This window comes from Balaenoptera physalus (genome assembly GCF_965194825.1).
Source record: "Balaenoptera physalus genome assembly, chromosome: 11".
NCBI classification, from domain to species: domain Eukaryota; kingdom Metazoa; phylum Chordata; class Mammalia; order Artiodactyla; family Balaenopteridae; genus Balaenoptera; species Balaenoptera physalus.
The window spans coordinates 3691447-3713037 of NC_138896.1; the positions used below are offsets into that span (position 1 = coordinate 3691447).

The window sequence follows — 21591 nt, forward strand, 5'->3', positions numbered from 1 at the left end:
GGGGGCAGGGGTAAGGGGGCAGGGGGCAGAGCCAAGTGTGGTCAGGGAAGCCCTCTGTGATGACGAGCAACCTCAGTGAAAGCCTGAGTGAAAAGGGGGTCCAGCTCTGCGAAGACCTGGGGAGACTATTCCAGGCGAGGGGACAAAGGCTCCCAGAGGGTTACCGGCTGGGGGTAGGGTGCCAGGGCAGCAAGGGGTCATGGAATGGCACGGGTGAGGGAGACAGGCCGTGGAGGGTCTCTGCCGACTTCATGAGGACTGCAGGCCCGTCGTCGGGGATGAAGCCCCTGCAGGGTTTTGAGCAGGGCTGTAACCTGCTCTGATTTTTCACCCTGGCAGCCTGTGGAGAAGAGACCACTGGGGCAGACAGGGAGGCGAGTTAGAAGCTGTCACAGTGGCCAGTGTGAAGAAAATACAGATGCTATTTTAGGCCTTTAGGCCAAGGCCAACTTCGACAGCTTAGAGCGAGGGGGCTCGGGGAATCGCCTGCATCTCATAAGCTAACTCGGGTCAACATGAAGCTCGGGTTCAGGAGCAATCTTGACGTGAAAGGGAAGCACCCGCTGCTCTGCTAGTTAACGCAGACGCCCTGGGCCCGGAAGCGGGCCGCACGGGCTCTGCCCCCCATCAAGGAAGGTGCACCTGGCAGGCTGTCCTGGGGAGGGCCCGACCCGTGGCTCCACAGCTTGAGTCTGTTTTGTGTGGATTCACTGGGAATGTCTGTTGAGACCCAGTCTATCCTTTCTTTTTTTTCTTCTTTTCTAAAAGCATTTCAAACTAAGAAGTAACACAGACAATTGCATAACTAAAGAAATGGTGGCACGGATTACTTTACAGGTCCCTTTTCTAAGCACTTTCTACTCTGAGCAACTTTACAGTAAAAGATAAAACCAGCCTGTTTCGGAGGTGCTTGCCAACTTCTGCATGGGAAAGTGCCAAAGAACTGAATCTTCCTGAGTTTATGCAAAATAAGGATGCAGGCTGCTTGTTTTTCCAAGTTCCAGTGCTAAAGCATCCCATAAAATTCAACCACTGATGCATGGAAAATGCCATTGTTCTAGAGTTTTTAAAATGGCAACTCCTTTCTCTGCCACTATTAACATACATGCAAATGTGCAGACCAGCTTCTTTTTCTGACTATCCTATTATCTTTTCATGCTCTTAGTTAAAGATCATTTCCTAGGCTTGTCTGAATGTGGCCAAGTTATCCTATTGCTAGATAACTGTAGAACTCAAGGAGAGTTGTCAGAATCTGAAATGTTATTCTAGAAGGGATTGTTCCATTATGTAGGCAACATAACAAGACTATTAATTTTGACATAAAATGAAAACTAGTTTTTAGTACTGCTTCTTTTTTGAATTGTTTAGAGTCAAGCATGAAGAAGGGTCAGAGATATAAACATATATCCTGATACACATGTCATATATCATGATATGACATAATGTCAGCCAAGCTGGCATCTCCTGACAATGCTAAAGCAGCCCTTTCCAACACACTCACAGATCTTAGGAAAATGTAAGGGGTTTCCCTCTACCCCTGAACAAATTTACTGCAAGGAAGAGAGAAAAACGAAGGGAAGCAGAAATGGAGCTTACGGTGTGACTGTTGCTGAATCAGAGAAAAAGAGTGAAAAGGATGATTTTTTAGAGGGTGAGAAAACCAATCGACAGCAGGCTGCTTTAGCCTTTGGCTCCCTGATTAATTTTGCAGAGACAAGGACACATCACACCACCCAGGGGGCCAGGCTGCTGCAGACGCTCCCTCTACCTCACGAGAAAGAGCAAAGCGAGCACAAGCCGAGGCAACCACCAGCACTTCTACAAGAGGAAAATAAAAACCCCTCGCCGGGTCCTTCTGGGGTCAGTGCCTAAGCGGCTGTGCTTCACACCATTTGCACCTGCAGATACACCTTCCACATGCAACAAAATTTAGGTTCATAGCGGTGTCTTCAAGAAAAGGGCAACATTATCTTGAATTATGACTTCAAAATACTAGGAAAGGGCTTCCCTGGTGGTGCAGTGGTTAAGAATCCGCCTGCCAATGCAGGGGACACGGTTTGAGCCCTGGCCCAGGAAGATCCCACACACCGCGGAGCCACAACTACTGAGCTTGCGTGCCACAACCATTGAAGCCCATGAGCCTAGAGCCCATGCTCTGCAACAAAAGAAGCCACCGCAATGAGAAGCTCACGCACCACAACGAAGAGTAGCCCCTGCTCGCCGCAACTAGAGAAAGCCCGCGCACAGCAGCGAAGACCCAACGCAGCCAAAAATAAATAAATAAATTTATATACATTAAAAAAAAAACTAGGAAAAGTAGATTACATTTATACTCTGTGACACATGTCCACGTATCAATGTGTAATATATCTAACGAAGAGACAAAATTTAAAGAAAGTTTCTTATACTTACAGCATGAACGTCTAGTAAACTATGGGAACTCAGCTTCCCAGAAGGATGCATTCCCTGGAAATTCTGGATAGCTGATATTTACGTACTCCTTGATTCAATAATATGACAGGTCATCTTTCTTTGTGCACATGAATAAGAGGAAGAGAGTTTCGGGCTTCCCTGGTGGCGCAGTGGTTAAGAATCCGCCTGCCAATGCAGGGGACACGGGTTCGAGCCCTGGTCCGGGAAGATCCCACATGCCGCGGAGCAACTAAGCCCGTGCACCACAACTACTGAGCCTGCGCTCTACAGCCCGCGAGCCACAACTACTGAGCCCACGTGCCACAACCACTGAAGCCCAGGCGCCTAGAGCCCGTGCTCCACAACAAGAGAAGCCACTGCAGTGAGAAGCCCGCGCACCACAAGGAAGAGTAGTCCCTGCTTGTCACAACTAGAGAAAGCCTGCGCACAGCAACGAAGACCCAACACAGCCAAAAATAAAAATAAATAAAAAAGAGGAAGAGAGTTTCATGATCCCGTGGTGTGAATCACAAACACCAGTCAAGGGGGACATGTCAAAGCTTAAAGCTCTTAACGAAAAACCGTACATCACTGAACTATCTTACCTGTCGACGGATTAGTCCAAGGTCTCTTCTGGCTTTATTCATTAGGGCTTGAATTTGCACAGGATCCTTTACATTCTTATTTTCTCTGAAGGCATCTCTTATCCTCCTGATGGCGTAAGTTCTAAACGATTTCAGGGAAAAAAGGAAAAGGTGTCAGTGTGTCTGAAACGATGCTTTTAAAAATGAATTCAAAAGTGGTTCCTTCGGAATGAGCTGTCTGCTGGGCCCCTGTGGATCATCACCTCTGCCCTCTGCTCCTGGGACAGGCCCATCCGTGACTGTCCTGGGACGACTGAGCAGACAGATTCCGGGAGATGAATCTTCTCCAAACAAGTCAGGTGTGAATGGTAAAGTGCTACTGAAACACTCCTTAGATTACTGGCTCTTCACGGTTATTCACATCTGGCCCCCCTCCATTAACATGGATAACTGAACCTTCGACGTGCAGAGACAACACGACAATGGACAGGTGCCACGACGCACTGCACGTGCGTGTACCAAGACGGTGATCGAGGCCACGCTTGGGTCAGCGTTCCAGTCTCATCCCACCTTCTCTTGTGGAACATAACAGGCAAGGATCCGTACTGCGATCCTGCCACCGTTGAGCGTGGCGATGACACCAAAATGCTCTGCTCCATCTCCGAGGTGCGCACACGTGCACACGCATAAACACCCCCCAGCCCCGCCCAACACACATCACATGCAGTTCAGGGCAGCGGTTTCAGCGCAAGCCTTGCACATCAGACAGGCTTGGGTTTGAACTCTTTTCCCAGTTCCTTCTGTTTGTGAGAACCTGGGCAACCTTCTTAACATAAGCCCCTGTTTCCTCATCTTACGCCTGTCAAACAGGCATAATACTGCCTACCTCTCAGGGCTGCTGGGAAGGTTAGGCTTTATAATGTGTGTCTGGAATTTGGTACGAAACCTGTACATAGAAAAACTCAAGATATAAAAGCTATTTTTTTCTTCTTCCTCTTCTTGTTACACCTTAATGCAATCAGTACCCCCTCTCCTCACGTCAGCCTGTGCTTCACCCTGCACCCTCGGGGTCACACCAGACTGTCGTGTGGATAATTAGCCACAGTAGACGATTCAAAAGTCGGTAACCTCTGGACTCCCACACTCAGAGAGTGATGGCCTTAACCCCGACGCCTGCCCAGCCTCACCAGACAGAAACGAGGACCAAGGAGACGCCGCCCAAGTCAGACACACCAGACGCAACTGTCTCTAGTGTTTGTATGATCTCAGGTTGCTCTGCACTTACCTTGAAACACCAGCTAAAGAATCCACATGAAACCATTAGTTCCATTTAGAAACAGAAGAACGGAAAAAGCAGCAAAGCAATGAGGGAAGGGGAATGCAATTTCCTTGGGAGCTGGGGGATGGATCCAACTGAACTGGGAAACCTTACTTTGGAGAGGACTGATTTTGTTTTAGATAAACTTTCCTAACGTAAAAGAAAATTAAACATTCAAATATCAAGTCCGTCTGCATTTAAAAGCAAGAGAAAATGAAATCTTGTAACGTTAAGAACCATAAGGAGAAAAGTAGACAGTTTAGGAGCCTGCACTTTAGGATGTGAGCTGCTGCGGAGTCTTTCATCTTAGCCCCATGGGAACCTTCTGGGGTGTTTGCCACGGAGCTTCTGGGAGCTCGGCATCTATCTCAGGGTCACAAGGATTGGAAACGGATATACATACATAGATTTATATAGATTTTCCTCAAGTACAGCTGCTAATCTAACAAGACAGCAGGCAGCAGCTGGGCGGCTAAAGCAATCTCTGGCACCTTCCGTGCACAACATACTGGTTATTTGTGTCACACAACATCTCTGTTCTCCCTCACACCCACACGCTCCTCCAAAACAGTTTCCTTCTGGTGGTGATGGGAATAGAGAAGGAACAAAATAGTTGAATTCTAATATTTCGTTCCATATGCAGACTTGGTTTTACAACAGGAATTTACCTCAGGGAATCATCCAGTGTTTTAATTCTTCTTTTTGGAAAAATAAAATGGGCAATAGTAGTCATTACTAAATTCATTCTTCTAAAAGCCAGCAACTAGCCAGAATAGCTAGGAACAGAGGAGTATGTCTCGGAATGCAACGACCTAAGTTCTTCTAAAGTTTAAGGAAATTAGAAAATAGCTGAAGACACTCAACAGTTTGTATCACTTGAGCTCAAGGTCAGGGTTCTAAGTGTGCTTTTGTGTATTCTAGTCTCCCCAAATCTCCAAAGTCTATGTCTAAAGGAACGAAGCTCTTGATCTTCCAATTAAATGTGTCTGAAGCAATCAAAAGCTGTCATTCAAATTCTGGCTACACCCGTGGAATGAGTGACGGAAAGGTTCCCTCCCCCCTTTCTTGCTCCTCCTCCCCCTCCACGTCTAGAACACAGGCATTTCCCTTTGCCCCAAGAGAAGACCACCGCACTGGTTCTGGACCATAAAACCGCTACTGCATGAACAGTTTTTAGCTATATGATTCTTATCTCAAATGGTCGTCATTTTGTGAAGGTAATCACAAATCGGGCTGAGTCTTCTCATTTTCTAAGAAGGGGCTAACCACCAATTATTTCAATCCTGCCCCGCCTTGGTTTTTATCATTTGCGTTTTTTTCACCACTGCCAAGGGAAACCATTTATCCTCGAACACGTTCTTGCCATCAGTCCCTTGACTGTATCACTGAGCAAGAACATTTCGAGGAAAAACGTGAGATGCCGCCATGGAGATGGCAGCCAGCTGCTGCACAATGGCTTGCATTAGGGCGACCCTAGCGTGAGCCAGAGGCTGTCTGAAATAAGACACAAAAAATGAACACGTAAGGGGCAACAGAAGAGCAACGGCTACCACGAGAAAGCGGACGGCACCCACAGAAACAGCAGGGGATTCTGCTCACACGTCGCTGCTCTGCCTCTACCCTCCCGAAGCTTTGCAGTTCCTTAGCGCTACTTTGTGCAGGAGATTCCCACGAGTCTTTTCTTCTCCCCCTCCTCTTCCCCCTCCGTGCCAACAGACCTCCAGTGTACACAGGTTCTAGTGGCTCTCCTTTCCCCACTGCAAGGATCAAACTCCTTTGTGAGATTCTTCCAGCCACTCCAATGTCCCTGGCGCAGAGCAATACGGCCGGCAGTAACGACGGCTCTAGGGTGCCTGAGGTCCTGCTTCGCCTCTTTCCAGACCACTGTCAGCCAAATGCAGGCCACGATAATCACCGCCGCCCAGCACCTGGAGGCTCACATTGGCTTCAGCGGGCAAGAGGTGGGATCTGGAAACCAGCTGATGTAATATCCTCACTTCTGACATCCTTCGTCACCACCCCACACGCTGGCTTCTCTGCTCATCCATCCTGTAGAAACATCTGTGCTTTCTCCCCTTCCACAGCCCCAAGCCAAGTATCCCAGTAACAAAACGACTCAACCCTTTCTCTTGGCCTCTTTGGGGCAAACTCCTGCACCTGCTTGGAAGGACGTCCTCCATCCACCTGCCTTAACTCGGAGGTGCCCTGCTCCTGAAGACATGCTTCCCTCGCAGCCATCAGGGGGAGGCTGCTTCATCCTGCCTCCAGACTCCACGGGGCTGAGAGGAGAGGACTGCTACGCCCTTGGACCCTACTGCTGCTTCCAGATCATCTGTTCACCCTACACACCCTTGAGGCCACACTACCTGATGAAACCATGTTGTGTGCCCCCGTGACACTGCTGTCTGCTCACTTCTTGAGATCAAGTCTTAAGATTCATCAAGCCTTAATATCTAAAGGCCCCTCAGTGCATACATAGGCCACCAATTTTAGGTAACAAAAATTTTCGTAATATGTAGTAAAGTAAGATCTTTAAAGTCAACTTTTATAGTGAGACATGATAGTGTTTGCAAACTGTTACTGAGGTGTCTATCTTTGCTCTGCGGATGGAGAGTTCCGCAGCTGGCTCGTCTCTCCTCTTATCCTTTAGGTCTACTAGCTGTTTCCTCCTAGTCTTCTGTGCGGGCTTATCTGACTCTGCTACCTCTTGTATGTTGTATTCTCTAGGGCTCCATATTGGACCTCATTTTAATAACATGTCTTCCAGTAAACGCGTCTACGCCCAAGGTTTCAACTACCATATATGTATATATGCCATTGGCTACCAGAACTTTCTCTAGAAAGTTTTGGTAGAACCCCAATCCATAGAACCCAACTGCCTTTTGGACTTGCCAACAAAAGGCGCTCACTATGCCCACGACAAATTCTCCCACTGAACGCTTTCCAAACTGAAGTTATCGTCTTCTTCTCCCTTTTCCCCAGTGGCCAACATTTCACTCCTAGGTGGGAGCATCCTCAGACAGCCAACCGTCCAAGTCAGATATCTGGGTATTCATCCTAAACTCCTTCCTTTCCCTTAACTCCTTACGTTCAGACAATCACAAAATCTTCCTGTTTCAACCTACAGTCTTCTGCATTATCTTCCACTTCTCCAAACCCTCAGCTCTAATCTTGGTTCAGGCTCTCACCTCAGATTAATGCAAGAGTCTTGGGATTATGGTGTACGAATGCTGTGTATAATAAAATGCATAGTAACAGCTTTAGAGGAAAAGCTCAAGGACCATTTGAAGGTCATAAGTACTCTGGGTAAGGAACAGAGCAGAAAGCTTCCTTCTTATGAACGTTTAAGTTCCCACTGGAATGGTAGCCCCACGCAGTATGGACTTTTATCTTCCTTGTGCCTGGCTCAGAGAGGGTGCTTAATAAATATTTACTAAATATACAAACTTATCCAAATATCATATCAAAGAGACCTTCAAGAAAAATACTAATAATCACAACAAAGAGTAAGAAACTGATAAAGAAATAGAATGAAAAGGGTTGTAGCACAAAGACTGAATTAACCTCTGAAAGGGAATGATTACAAAATTCACCATGAGAATCCAATGAAGAAGTCTAGGAGGCCTATCATGTAAGCACTGTGGGAGGTGGAGATCAACAAGGTTACTGGCCTCAGGGGCGGCTGGAGGATGAAATCCACACCCAAATCATGAAAGAGGAAATAAGAGCCAGGCAAAGGGAACTCAGAGGGGCTGAGGAGACTCTCTGGGGCAATGGAACAGTTCTTGACTGTATATTGGTCAAAAGGTTGAGCCTCACACTTAAAGTGGATGCTTTATTGTATGTAAATTATTCAATAGGTTGACTTTTAAAGAAAATTGAAAGATAAATAGTATAGGAGCTACATTACATTTGCCCTCTTTTAAGAAAAGCAAAAAAAGGAAAAAAAAAAACCCCCACCAAACAAAGACTGCAATGTTAGAGAATAATTATGTACACAGCTGATGGAAGTAAAAGTTAACAGTTATTACAGAAGCCAGAAGAGAGGACAAACTAGGAAATCAAGTCTAAAACACAGAAAGATAAGTTGATGAGAAATATGTAAGAAAAAAATAACCTTCAGAAGAGGGCAAAGGTATATAACCTATGAATAATAAGTGTGAACAAAGTGGACTGTAGGTAATTAAAGTTCTAATGGAGAAAATGTTTCAGAAGTGATTATAAAAAATTGAGACGGTTCATTGAGATTTAACAACCAGATGACAATGCCAAGATATTTACTTTTAAAACCTTGAACTCCAAGGTCAGAGGAAAAATATTTTAAGAAAGGATAAAAAAAGAACTTTAAGCAGGTAATACTGAATGCAGTAGAGATAAGTATAACCTCAGATTTCTATTTTCAAAATCCACAAAGAAAAGGGCTGCTTTCTAGTCATTTGCAGTGCTGTTTTGAGGGTCCAAAGGGATAACAAATAATACCTATGATTTCTGGCACAGGTACCATGCACAGGGTACTGTGCTCAGAACTGGATATACATTATCTGATTTAATCCGCACAAACTACAACTCAGAGATTGGGAAAAAAAAAAAAAAAAAAAGGCCAAGATCAAATGTCCAGTAAGTGGCAGAGCTAGATTCTGAACCCAGCTGAACACAGTCTGGGATTTTCAACTCCAAGCTGTGTCTCCTCCAGGGGCCAATAAACCCCTACTATCCAACCTTTGACAAGTACTTGGGATAAGCCAAGTTCTTATTCATTTGCAAAGCCATTAAAAAAAAATTGTCTCTGGCATCACAAAGCTTAAAAAGATCATCTTATCTCCCAACACTGCTCCAAGTACTGCTACAAATAGTTCAAGTGCCAAGCATGTGTTAGGAAAAGCGGCTGAGAGCATTATGAGGGAAAGAGCTAGTGACATAAGCAGTAAGTGTAAGTGAAATAACTGAGTTGAATTATTTTTAAGAAGGAGGACAGTGGCCAATGAGAAGGGTGTGGGTGCGGAGGTGAAGTTACTATTAGGAAACCCACTCTGGAGACCAAAGGCTCTCAGTTTTGGGAGCAGCTGTAAAGAAAACCCACTATATACTTCCCTGTTTACAATTCCCTAACGGTTTTCTATTATCTTCAGGATAAGGGTCAAGTGCATTAGCATGGACGGTATATTCCTGTTCATCAATCCCACCCCATCCAGCACCACTTCCAGAATGAACCACTGACTGTAGCTTTACGGGAAGACTTGGAGTTTCCTCAGTTCTTCCTGAAGGAAGGCCTGCTATTTCTCCACATGTGGTATGTCCTCCTCCAGCTTGATCTCTTGGCTAACTCCTACTCGTCCTTAAACACCTGACCCAGTCAGAAACAAATATGACAAAAGATTAATATCCTTAGCATATAAATAGCACATATAAATCGAACAGAAGGACAGAAGGACCACAGTAAATAAATGAGTGAGCAGCATGGACCAATAATTCACGAGAGAGCCCAAAGAGTGACTAAATTTAGAGAGATAGGCGATATAAATATATGAATGTTCAGCCTTGGTCATAATCAAAGAAATGTATATTTAAACAAGATATAATTTTCTGTCAAATTAGCAGAATTTTTTTTAAAAGTAAAGGGCGTGGGACTTCCCTCATGGTGCAGTAGTTAAGAATCTGCCTGCCAATGCAGGGGACACGGGTTCGAGCCCTGGTCCGGGAAGATCCCACATGCCATGGAGCCACAACTACTGAGCCCATGTGCCACAACTATTGAAGCCCGTGAGCCTGGAGCTCGTGCTCCGCAACAAGAGAAGCCACCGCAACGAAGAGTAGCCGCTGCTCGCCTCAACTAGAGAAAGCCCGTGTGCAGCAACCAAAACCCAACGCAGCCAAAAATAAATAAATAAATTTATACATTAAAAAAAAACTAGGAAAAGTAGATTACATTTATACTCTGTGACACATGTCCACATATCAATGTGTAATATATCTAACGAAGAGACAAAATTTAAAGAAAGTTTCCTATACTTACAGCATGAACGTCTGGTAAACTATGGGAACTCAGCTTCCCAGAAGGATGCATTCCCTGGAAATTCTGGATAGCTGATATTTATGTACTCCTTGATTCAATAACATGACAGGTCATCTTTCTTTGTGCACATGAATCAGAGGAAGAGAGTTTCGGGCTTCCCTGGTGGCGCAGTGGTTAAGAATCCGCCTCCAGTGCAGGGGACACGGGTTCTAGCCCTGGTCCGGGAAGGTCCCACATGCCGCAGAGCAGCTAAGCCCGTGCACCACAACTACTGAGCCTGCGCTCTAGAGCCCGCGAGCTACAACTACTGAGCTCGAGTGCCACAACCACTGAAGCCCAGGCGCCTAGAGCCCGTGCTCCACAACAAGAGAAGCCACTGCGATGAGAAGCCCGTGCACTGCAATGAAGAGTAGCCCCCGCTCGCCACAACCAGAGAAAAGCCTGCACGCAGCAACGAAGACCCAACGCAGCCAAAAATAAATAAATAATAAATTAAAAAAAAAAAAACACTAAAGGGCATGTACAGCCTGATAGTGGGATATGAAGTATATCTCCTGTGGGGAAAATAGTATCATACATCATAATGTATAATGATGTTCATAATCTTTTATCCACTAATTCTCTTCTTAGTGATCCTACAGAAACAATCTGAAATATGTACAAAGATGTATACAGAAAGATATGCATTACAGAATTGTTTATAAGCATTAAAAATAGAAACAACCTTAAATGTTCATAAATGATGACATTATGCATCTTTTAAAAGAGATGCTTCAAAAACCTTAAAGCCGCAGATACTAAAGTCAGAGGTATAAAAAGGTGTAAGGAGAATTATCAGTCTCCCTCCCGCTCCTGACCCTCTGTTCTCTCTAGATGCAATCACAGTTGGCAGGTTCCTGTGTAGCCTCCCAGAGATACTGGGTTCGTATTATACCCTCTATGTGTATACTTCTCTTCATAAGTAGTGGAGTTCTAAACATATGGCGCACCTCTAATTCCTGAATAAAAATGTGTCTGAGCAATCATTTCCTGTCAGTACAAATGAGCTGTCCCATAAAGGGCTGTGCAGGGTTCCACCATATGCGTGAATTACAGTCCATTTAGTGGGCCCCTTATTAATGGGTATTTAGGTTGTTTCTGATCTTGCTATTACTATAGCATCACGTGCATGTGTGTCTGTGGGAACAGTTCGTAGAAATGGAACCGGTAGGGCAAAGGATACGTATATGGTAGATTTGCTAAAATATCATCAACGTTCTCTCTGCAGAGGGACCGGTCCAAGCTTCCACCAGCAACATGTAAGTTGCTTGTTTTCAGCACCACTGCCAACACGTGTCATCAAACTTTCTGATCTTTGCTAACCTAACAGATGAAAAACGGTCTCTCATTTCACTTTTAATTACATTTTTCTTGTTATGAGTGCTGCTGACCACCTTTTCACAAGTTTAAAGCCCTCTGTGTCTGTTAATAACCTTTGCCTTTTCTTAATTGAGTGATTTGTCTTTTTGATTGATTTGTAAGACCTATTTAGGAAGGTGTTAAGGAAACTATCCCTTTGGGATGAGTTGCAATGTTCTCCTTGGACTGTCATCTGACTTTTTTTTTTTTTTTAATTTATTTATTTCTATTTATGGCTGTGTTGGGTCTTCGTTTCTGTGCGAGGGCTTTCTCTAGTTGTGGCAAGTGGGGGCCACTCTTCATCGCGGTGCGCGGGCCTCTCACTATCACGGCCTCTCTTGTTGCGGAGCACAGGCTCCAGACGCGCAGGCTCAGTAGTTGTGGCTCACGGGCCCAGCTGCTCCGTGGCATATGGGATCTTCCCAGACCAGGGCTCGAACCCGTGTCCCCTGCATTGGCAGGCAGATTCTCAACCACTGCGCCACCAGGGAAGCCCTGTCATCTGACTTTGTGTGTGCTTTGTCACATAAAAACGTTCAGTTCTTACACAGTAAAGTGTATCACTTTTCATGTTATGACTTCTGGTTATATATATGTACAAAAGTCTTCTCTACTGTGAGATCACAAAAAATATTCACCCATGTATTCTTGAGAACTTTTATAATTTATCTTTTTATGTTTAACTCTTTGATCTTTCTGGAATTAATTTTAGTGGAAGGTGTTGAATATGGAATCTAACTTTACCTTCTAATGTTAAGTTTTCTGAAATGAAGGATATAACTTTACATTCGGGATGATCTCAATTATGTAAAATATAGGCACAGAAAAACTACAAGGAAACAGCATGTTAACAATAATTACTTTTGATTATTGGAATTTATGCTTTCTAAATTATTACAATAATCATTACTTATGAATTATTTTAAAGTGCCTAATGACATAATAAAATCAGTAATTTACCATAATAAAGAAAAATTGGCAATAGTGAAGGTTCAATCTGTGCGAGAAGAGATTAGGGAAGGAAATATACTTAAATACGTATAGCCAGAAGAGATGTACAATGGGGGATTAAATTAAAGCAGTGTCATGGGGAAAAGAGGAAGTATTCAGTAGATAAAAACAAGAGATTCTACAAGTTTATTTTGAGGTTAACAATGGGACAACAAGGTAGATATGTCCAGCAGGCTACCAGAAACATGGTTTTGGATCTCTGGTGAGAAGGTCCAAGCTGGCAATAAACCTGAAAATCGTTGATAAGGAAGAAGGAGGCAAAATCGTGGGGGCAGATGAGTTTGCTCGGAGGAAGGCAGTAGAATGGGAAGAGAAGCTAGCCTGGGACAGAGCCCTGGAGAAACAGTGCCAGTAATTAAGAGCAGGCAGAGTGCAGGAGGAAAGACCCAAGACAAGGAGGCACACTTCACAAGCAGAGAGCACGCAGGAGCGTCCCGAGTCCTAGAGAGGAGAAGACAAAGGCTGGAAGAGGCCTCGCTGCAGCCAGCAGCGGGGGCGGCACCGGTAACTTCAGCAAGAACACCACCAGCTATACTCAGTGACTACAGTGCACTACATGTATGAAGAAAAACCCTGAATTCTTGAAAATGCACTCATAAACAGCAACTGGGTGTAGGAAGAAGTTCATTACATACTAAGAAAGTATTTTTAAAATAATAAAAAAGATAATGCATAAAATCTTTGGAATGTAGTCAAAGCCATACTTAGATGAAAGTATGTAGTCAAAGCCATACTTAAAGCTAATGGCTTACATAGTAATATGTAATTACTAATGGTTTTATTAGTAATAAAATAAAAGCAGAGTTTAATAAATTAGAAATATCTCCTAACATTTTGGAAAGGCCATAGTATCCCATAAGAAAATAGTAAACAGGTATTTTAAAAATGGGTCAAACAAACTAAAAATGAAATAAAAAAATCAGCGGAATTAGCTAAGACAACTGAGTTTATTCTTTTTTTTTAACATCTTTACTGGAATATAATTGCTTTACATTGTTGTGTTAGTTTCTGCTTTATAACAAAGTGAATCAGCTATACGTATATATATATCCCCGTATCTTCTCCCACCCTCCCTATCCCACCCCTCTAGGTGGTCACAGAGCACAGGCTGATTTCCCTGTGCTATGCGGCTGCTTCCCACTAGCTACCTATTTTACATTTGATAGCGTATATATGTACGTGCCACTCTGTCACTTCGTCCCAGCTTACCCTTCCCCCTCCCCGTGTCCTCAAGTCCATTCTCTACGTCTGCATCTTTATTCTTGTCCTGCCCCTAGTTTCTTCAGAACCTTTTTTTTTTTTTTTTGGTTCCATATATATGCGTTAGCACACGGTATTTGTTTTTCTCTTTCTGACTTACTTCACTCTGTATGACAGACTCTAGGTCCATCCACCTCACTACAAATAACTCAATTTCGTTTCTTTTTATGGCTAAGTAATATTCCATTGTATATATGTGCCACATCTTCTTTATCCATTCATCTGTCGATGGACACTTAGGTTGCTTCCATGTCCTGGCTATTGTAAATAGAGCTGCAATGAACATTGTGGTACATGACTCTTTTTGAATTACGGTTTTCTCAGGGTGTATGCCCAGTAGTGGGATTGCTGGGTCGTATGGTAGTTCTATTTTTAGCTTTTTAAGGGACCTCCATACTGTTCTCCATAGTGGCTGTATCAATTTACATTCCCACCAACAGTGCAAGAGGGTTCCATTTTCTCCACACCCTCACCAGCATCTACTGTTTGTAGATTTTTTGATGATGGCCATTTTGACCAGTGTGAGGTGATACCTCATTGTAGTTTTGATTTGCATTTCTCTAATGATTAGTGATGTTGAGCATTCTTTCATGTGTTTGTAGGCGATCTGTATATCTTCTTTGGAGAAATGTCTATTTAGGCCTTCTGCCCATTTTTGGATTGGGTTGTTTTTTTGATATTAAGTTGCATGAGCTGCTTGTAAATTTTGGAGGTTAATCCTTTGTCAGTTGCTTCATTTGCAAATATTTTCTCCCATTCTGAGGGTTGTGTTTTTGTCTTGTTTATGGTTTCCTTTGCTGTGCAAAAGCTTTTAAGTTTCATTAGGTCCCATTTGTTTGTTTTTGTTTCCATTACTCTAGGAGGTGGGTCAAAAAGGATCTTGCTGTGATTTATGTCACAGAGTGTTCTGCCTATGTTTTCCTCTAAGAGCTTTATAGTGTCTGGCCTTACATTTAGGTCTTTAATCCATTTTGAGTTTATTTTTGTGTATGGTGTTAGGGGGTGTTCTAATTTCATTCTTTTACGTGTAGCTGTCCAGTTTTCCCAGCACCACTTTGAAGAGGCTGTCTTTTCTCCATTGTATATTCTTGCCTCCTTTATCAAACATAAGGTGACCATATGTGCGTGGGTTTATCTCCGGGCTTTCTATCCTGTTCCATTGATCTATATTTCTGTGTTTGTGCCAGTACGAGTTTATTCTTTTATGTTATGGCTTCTGGAGTACACATCAGAAAACAAAATTATTAAAAAAGAGTGAGGAGGATTGGAAGTTTGAGAAGAGGGGTTTAAAACAATTATTTCAGAAACAGAGAGCCTGAGCAGACTTCCGGAACTCGCTATGCAATGAGAAGAGCCAGCTGAGGGTGGTAACACCCAGTGCGGTGGGTACCAGTTTGCCAAACTCGGTGATTTTTGCCCAGCTGAGTTCAGCCGCCCAGGTATAGTTATGGAAAAGACAGATGTGTGTGTAAGGAATTATGGTAAATTAATGGTCTCTATGTATTAAAATAATATGAAAATTATGTACATATAACAAAAAGTATATTCAAAACACTATGACCTAAAAACCATTTTTATATAACTGCAGATTTTAGGTACAGTTCTACGGGGATTTTTAAAAAGGTAACAGTCTCTTTAAAAAAAAAAAAACAATAAATAATGGAAAGAAAGAAAAAAAAGTACCACCGTCCTGTAGCAGATGCTCTCCTCAGGCCCTAGAGGAAAAGTTTAGGAGTATTTCTGTTCAGGCTTCCTTTTTGGTGCATAAAAACATTTAAGATCTTTACCCTACAATTCATCAAAATTAAACTTCTAATTACCACTTGGATCTATCCTCATTGCCACTGACATTTTGCTGCAAACAAGATTTTTTAAAATGTAAACCAATTTATCAAAGTAAAGGCCACCTATAAAACACTGTCTAGCTTTGTGGCAGCGAGGCCTACAGATCGAGCGGCGGCGGGGTCCTGGCTTCCTCGTTTCTTGGTTTTAGACACGGCTGTGTAGACAGCACAGGTACCCTGCAAGCTGGACTCGAAGAGCTCAGACCCACAGTCCCCTCCTCACGTGTTCCTGGACCAAAAGAGAAACATGTCCTTCATTTGTGGAGTCCTTCAAACTACTCCTGTGAGGGAAAAACCCAAGATAATGCTCAAGTATTAACTGTCTTCACATATACATATCCTCTTCTTATGGATCTGGCCGTATTTCTTTTAAAAGTATCACCATGACATAAAAGCGCCATGTGCAGGGATGGGATTTTCTGGCTTCTTCCCTCGCGACCCCCTCATCTACCAGAGATGAGCTTGACCTGGTACCAAAAAAGCAAACCCAAGCTTTCATCATGTAATAAGCGTTAAAAGTTAAGACTACAGAATACGGTTTTAAAAATTTTATTTTAAAATTACAGTGTGAACCATGCCAATGTAAGACAGGACCTTTAAATGATTTAAATTTGAGGAGAATAACTATGTATGGTAGAATATTCAATTAATTTTGGATTTTCCACTTTATGGGGGAAAATAAAGCACGAACGATAAAAATTCCTCTTGGTCGTTGAACTCAAATGTCTTCATTAAAATTTCCTATCAGCACTGCTAAAAACAAGCCAAATAAAATGCGTTTTTGTTTATTTTATCCTTTCCTCCTGCCATCAGTCACCAGCAAGAATAAGTGAGCCATGTATGTTTCCTAGATATAAGGAGGTCTCATGGATAAGATCCACAATGGCAGGCAGACAATGGGTGATGTGGTAGATTTGGGGAGCCCTCCAACTGCCTAGAAGTGCTTTCAAGAGCCTAAAGCAGGAGAGAGTCAGATCTGACATGTGGACCCGCATTTCCCACCGTGCACTGTGTGGAAATACCAGTATTCCCTCAGGAAGAGCCACAAAGAATATTTACACATTAAAGCAGTGAAGATACCTGGAAATGTGAGAAAGCAAAGTTAGGCACCTGGATTCCTTCACAGGGCTTCTCCCCCTCCAGTAACACCCATTACGTTTTGGGAAATGCTGATCTGGACAAAACTTCTACTCAGGCAGCCCCTTCAAGGTTCAGAGGCTGGAGGCTGAAAGGGCAGGTCCCAGCGCGTGTGCCAACAATTCCCACAGGCAAGTCATGCTCATTCATTAAAGGCTACTTACAGACCCTCCTCTCACAGCAGCTAACAGATCCAGGGCACCTGCCGCAAACCAGGCACAGCTGCACCTGTATCTCCTCTAACCCTCTAGCAACACAGCCTATGAAGTGCATCAGCTGATCTTAGATGTGTGCGGTCCATGAGTCACAGCAGAGATGGTCAATATATTCCCCGCCCCTTCTTCCAAAAGGTCCCCACCATACAGATCCCACAGCCAAGTCCAAAGTCAAATCATGATAATGAAGGGGAGAACATTCCACGCCCTAATATGCCACTTTGGCATTTGGTTATTTTGAGCTGAAGGCCAACTGAGAGACAGCAGATGCAGGAAGGGCTCTCTGCCCTTCTCTTTTCTGCCAAAAGCAGGGCATAAATTTCCCATGAGAAAGGTGTCCTCCTGGTACCAGGAAGAAGAGAACATTCTTACCACCAGATACGGGGAGTTTATGCTGAGATGAGTCTGCACAAACCGCACTAAAATAACCCTTGTCTTCTGTTAGTTTCCCCCATATATTTCCTACTCAATTTCCAACAATATCCTGTCCTTAGCTGCCCAAATCCCTTGGCTTTGTCTAGTCACTGCTCCACAATTTACGGCCCTTTGTAAAAATGGTATACAAGCCCCCAAGTCTAACTGCTTTTTTGGGGTTGTCACTTTTCTATGAAGCTCCTTCCATGCTATGCAAAAATACAAACATGAAATAAAATTCGTACATGGTCTCTCCTGTTAGTCTTCTGACAGTTTAATTCACAGGCTCCATGCACAGAGCCTAAGAGAGTTGAGTTTTTCCTCCATTACAGTGGTCTTAGCCTCAGTGCTCAGGACTGTGGGCAGCTCTGGCTTTGAGAAGATGCTGATCTGTGGATGTGGAACCTGGTCTTACCTGAGTGTCCTGTGTCAGGCTGGTGTTCCATAGCCCTTTCCTCAGCCTGTCCCTTCACTCCACTGTAACTAACCATCTTACTCTGCATAAAGAAGGGTGGTCAAAATTTTGACTCTAATTTCAAGCCATATTTCTTAGAAGAGCCTGTACCATATACTTTCTATCATGATGTTAAAAAAAAAAAAAAAACGGGCTTCTTTGGTGGCGCAGTGGTTGAGAATCTGCCTGCTAATGCAGGGGACACGGGTTCGAGCCCTGGTCTGGGAAGATCCCACATGCCGCGGAGCAACTGGGCCCGTGAGCCACAACTACTGAGCCTGCGCGTCTGGGGCCTGTGCTCTGCAACAAGAGAGGCCGCGATAGTGAGAGGCCCGCGCACCGCGATGAAGAGTGGCCCCCGCTTGCTGCAACTAGAGAAAGCCCTCGCACAGTAAACGAAGACCCAACGCAGCCAAAAATAAATAAATAAACAAATAATAATTAAAAACAAACAAACAAACAAAAACTCTCATTATTTAAGAGGACTAAATTTAGGCTGCTTTATATTTGAAATATTAATTTTGAGGGACTCTTCACCATTATTTAAAAATATTCTTTCTGTTTGTATCGAATATCCCCGAGATGCAGAGAAAAGAAGACTTTTGTGAGATGCACTTACTACTCAAAGGAAGGTCTCTGCTCATTCGCTCTCACTCATCCATTAGGCCCCAGACTCGGCGTGAGGTGCTTAAGATGCAAGTGGAAACTGGCCATGGTTTCACAAAGCTCCTGGGGTTGGGACACACTATAAATCATTCTATCTTATAATGGGACTATATGGGTAGTGCTCTGAGAACAGAGAGGAAGGAGGGAGTAACTCAGCCTGGGGGTCTGGGAAGTCTTTCTAGGGAGGTTGACATCCTTGAAGGATGAAAGGAATTTCACCAGAGTGGAGAGCCATTCTGCAAAGGGAGGCCAAAGACAAATTTAGAATTCAAAATCCCGTATTTCTATATGACTGGGAAAACATATGGGAAAAGAAAGAAAAATATGGAAGAAGGAATACAGAGCCTTGGAGGAAGGAGAGAGGGAAAGAGGAAGACTACTTTTTAAAAAATATGAGGATCTCACCACAGGATGGAATCCTCTGGTAATATGTAGTGATGAGATTAAGGGTGTAGGATAATATTCAGGGTAAAGTTGTGGTTTCAGTCTTATAGCTCGCAAGCAGAATTTAGTTCCCACTAATGAGCACGTCTGCCTCCTGTGCCGCCTCCCGGCCTCTGGCCCCCGTGGCACTCCGTCTGCAGCACTGCTGTCCAGCCCCCTTACCCCCCATCGTGCTGTCTGGGATGCTGGGACTTATGGGCACATCTTCCAGGTTCTTCATCTCACCTTACAGGAGCCCAGACCTTGTCCATCTCTGTGTCCCCACAGGACATACTATGCTTTGCACACAGTAGGTGCTCTATAACAACTGTTGAATTGAAAATTTTTATTTAGTTAGAATACAAGGAGAGAAAAACTCCCACAAAAACCTGTGACCCAATGATAAATGTAAGATTTCTATTCCAACAGGAAAAAGAATTCAATTACATTTAGCCAGAAGAATTATATAAACAGACTAAAATGATAGTTATGAATTTTTTTAGTCTAACAAGCAATTTTAGATATTATTTTAATCTTTCACCTACTAACTACATGTTTGTGTCTTTTCTTTACTATTCATTTAATACACACTACAGCAAATTAGTAATATTAGTTCTGGAAAGAATTTACATATACCTCCAGTTACTGTTATATTTCAACATTTGTTATGTTTGGCATAAAGCATTTGAACACACAACTGATCATCATAATTCTAATCCATTAAACATGAAATACATGGAGGTAAGTTACTTTCGAATACTTTAGACAGAAAAATAATCTGGTTGTGTTAGTCTTAACACAGTTCAAGGTCTATTCTTTTACCTCTGGGTCCAAGCTTACTTGGTTACAAAGCAGTTTCATCAGAAAAAAATGTGTTTACTAACTGACTGCCACTGAAAAAATTTGAAAATATAAAATGTTTTCACTAGTTTTGAGATGACGAATATATATATTGTCTCGGAATGGGAAGAAATGCTATCAGTATGCTCTATGTCAACAAAACTATGACCACCTGAGAAGAACAAAGTGTAGTGAAATCTCTCTCTCTCTCTCTCTCTCTGAGTACAGAGGGAAAGAAAGCCATTCTCCTGAAAGCAGATATCGAGCTTTTAACAAACAAGAATGGTCTTAACAGACAATGGCTCTGAGCTCAAAATATTTGAAAAATTAGCTTTAGATAAAATTTTCTGAAACCAGTCTTAATTTTGGGCACATGTTAAGTGGCTCATAGCTCACACTAATCCTATAGAATAAACCAATTTAGTTACACAGGGGTTCATTTTATAACTAATTCACTTGAGTGTCTCACCTGAAAGTTCTTTTCTTTAAACAGACCATCCATCATAATAGCCCCTTAAAAAAAACTCTAAGGTATAGAACTGGAAGGTTTTGAACTGGAGGAGATCTGAGATTCTCAGGGGTCTCTGGTTCTGGTCATGGTAAATCCCTCAATGTAGGGGGCAAAGCTTTCTACTTAGCCTAGATCTTACCTGGGAGCGTAACTTCACACCCACTGCTATTCAAAATGAATCAAAACTTAGAAATAAATACTATGTATGGAGGATTCACTAAAAGGCAAGCCCTCTACCTATCCCTCTGGGTACTCTACACCAGGCACCTGCAATCTTGGTCTCTTGCAGAACTGCTTTATTCACTGTGGGCTTGTGCCATTAGTCAAGATTATGAGATGCCAGAAGAAACTGCCCTTTGAAACTGGTTTTATGAAATTTATGCTAAGAATGTGGCCCTGCATACAAAGAGCCACAAGATAAATTTCTTGGGTTTTAGTACCAGGAAGACTTGCACGTCTAAGCACACGGCTGCTTTTACATCATGACACTGTGACTCACACAACTAGTCCTGGTCCTCTCTGGCTCCTGGGAAGCTCAGAGCCGGACCGGAGGCGGTACTACGGCTGCCAAATGTTGTCTTCCAAGCACTCAGTTTGCTTGCTAACCTCATTCCAGGTCTCATTTTGGTTTTCTTATCCTTATTTTCCTGATTTCCTCAATTAAGAATAAAATTAAATGCAGTTTGTTTTCAGTTTGAGAAAGGATGGGGTTCCAAAATTTCTTATTTATGAATTGAGAATTTGGAACAATAGCGCTAAAAGATGGTAAGGTCCCCAGGCCAGTTCAAATAAATTTAATTTAACCACAATATGGCAAAACAATAGTGTTGAGAAGCTACTGTCATTCAAGACAAGGTCTGCAGGGTAATTCTATACTCATGCTAAAAAAGAATTTTTTCTTATTAGAGAATTACTATGTAAAGGGGCATTATTGATTATCCAAACTTACATAAGCACAAGATACATAAGTTAAGTCAGCTAACAAATTCATATGCCCTTAAATAAGAGAAAGTCCAAAGGCCTTGTAAATAATCCATATCTTATTCCATCAAGTTGACTTGTCCTTTTTTCCTTATATAAACAAATAACTA

The 21591-nt window shown here is 42.9% G+C and overlaps 1 protein-coding gene and 1 long non-coding RNA gene across 5 annotated transcripts in view; both read right to left on the minus strand.

Annotated features, from left to right (window-relative positions):
• The window catches only part of LYRM4 (LYR motif containing 4), a 190016-nt gene that overhangs the window by 154555 nt on the left and 13870 nt on the right, over positions 1 to 21591 (minus strand). For all 4 annotated transcript variants that reach the window (XM_082413444.1, XM_082413445.1, XM_082413442.1 and 1 more), the window contains exon 2: positions 3018 to 3138. In XM_082413444.1, the coding sequence (XP_082269570.1) occupies positions 3018 to 3138 (121 nt within the window). The remainder of the gene's footprint in view (positions 1 to 3017; positions 3139 to 21591) is intronic.
• On the minus strand, positions 11924 to 20136 carry LOC309638012. Its single transcript, XR_014250951.1, has 2 exons — positions 18522 to 20136; positions 11924 to 18214 (listed from the first exon to the last, which is right to left on the minus strand). It is a non-coding gene; the product is annotated as an uncharacterized lncRNA (long non-coding RNA).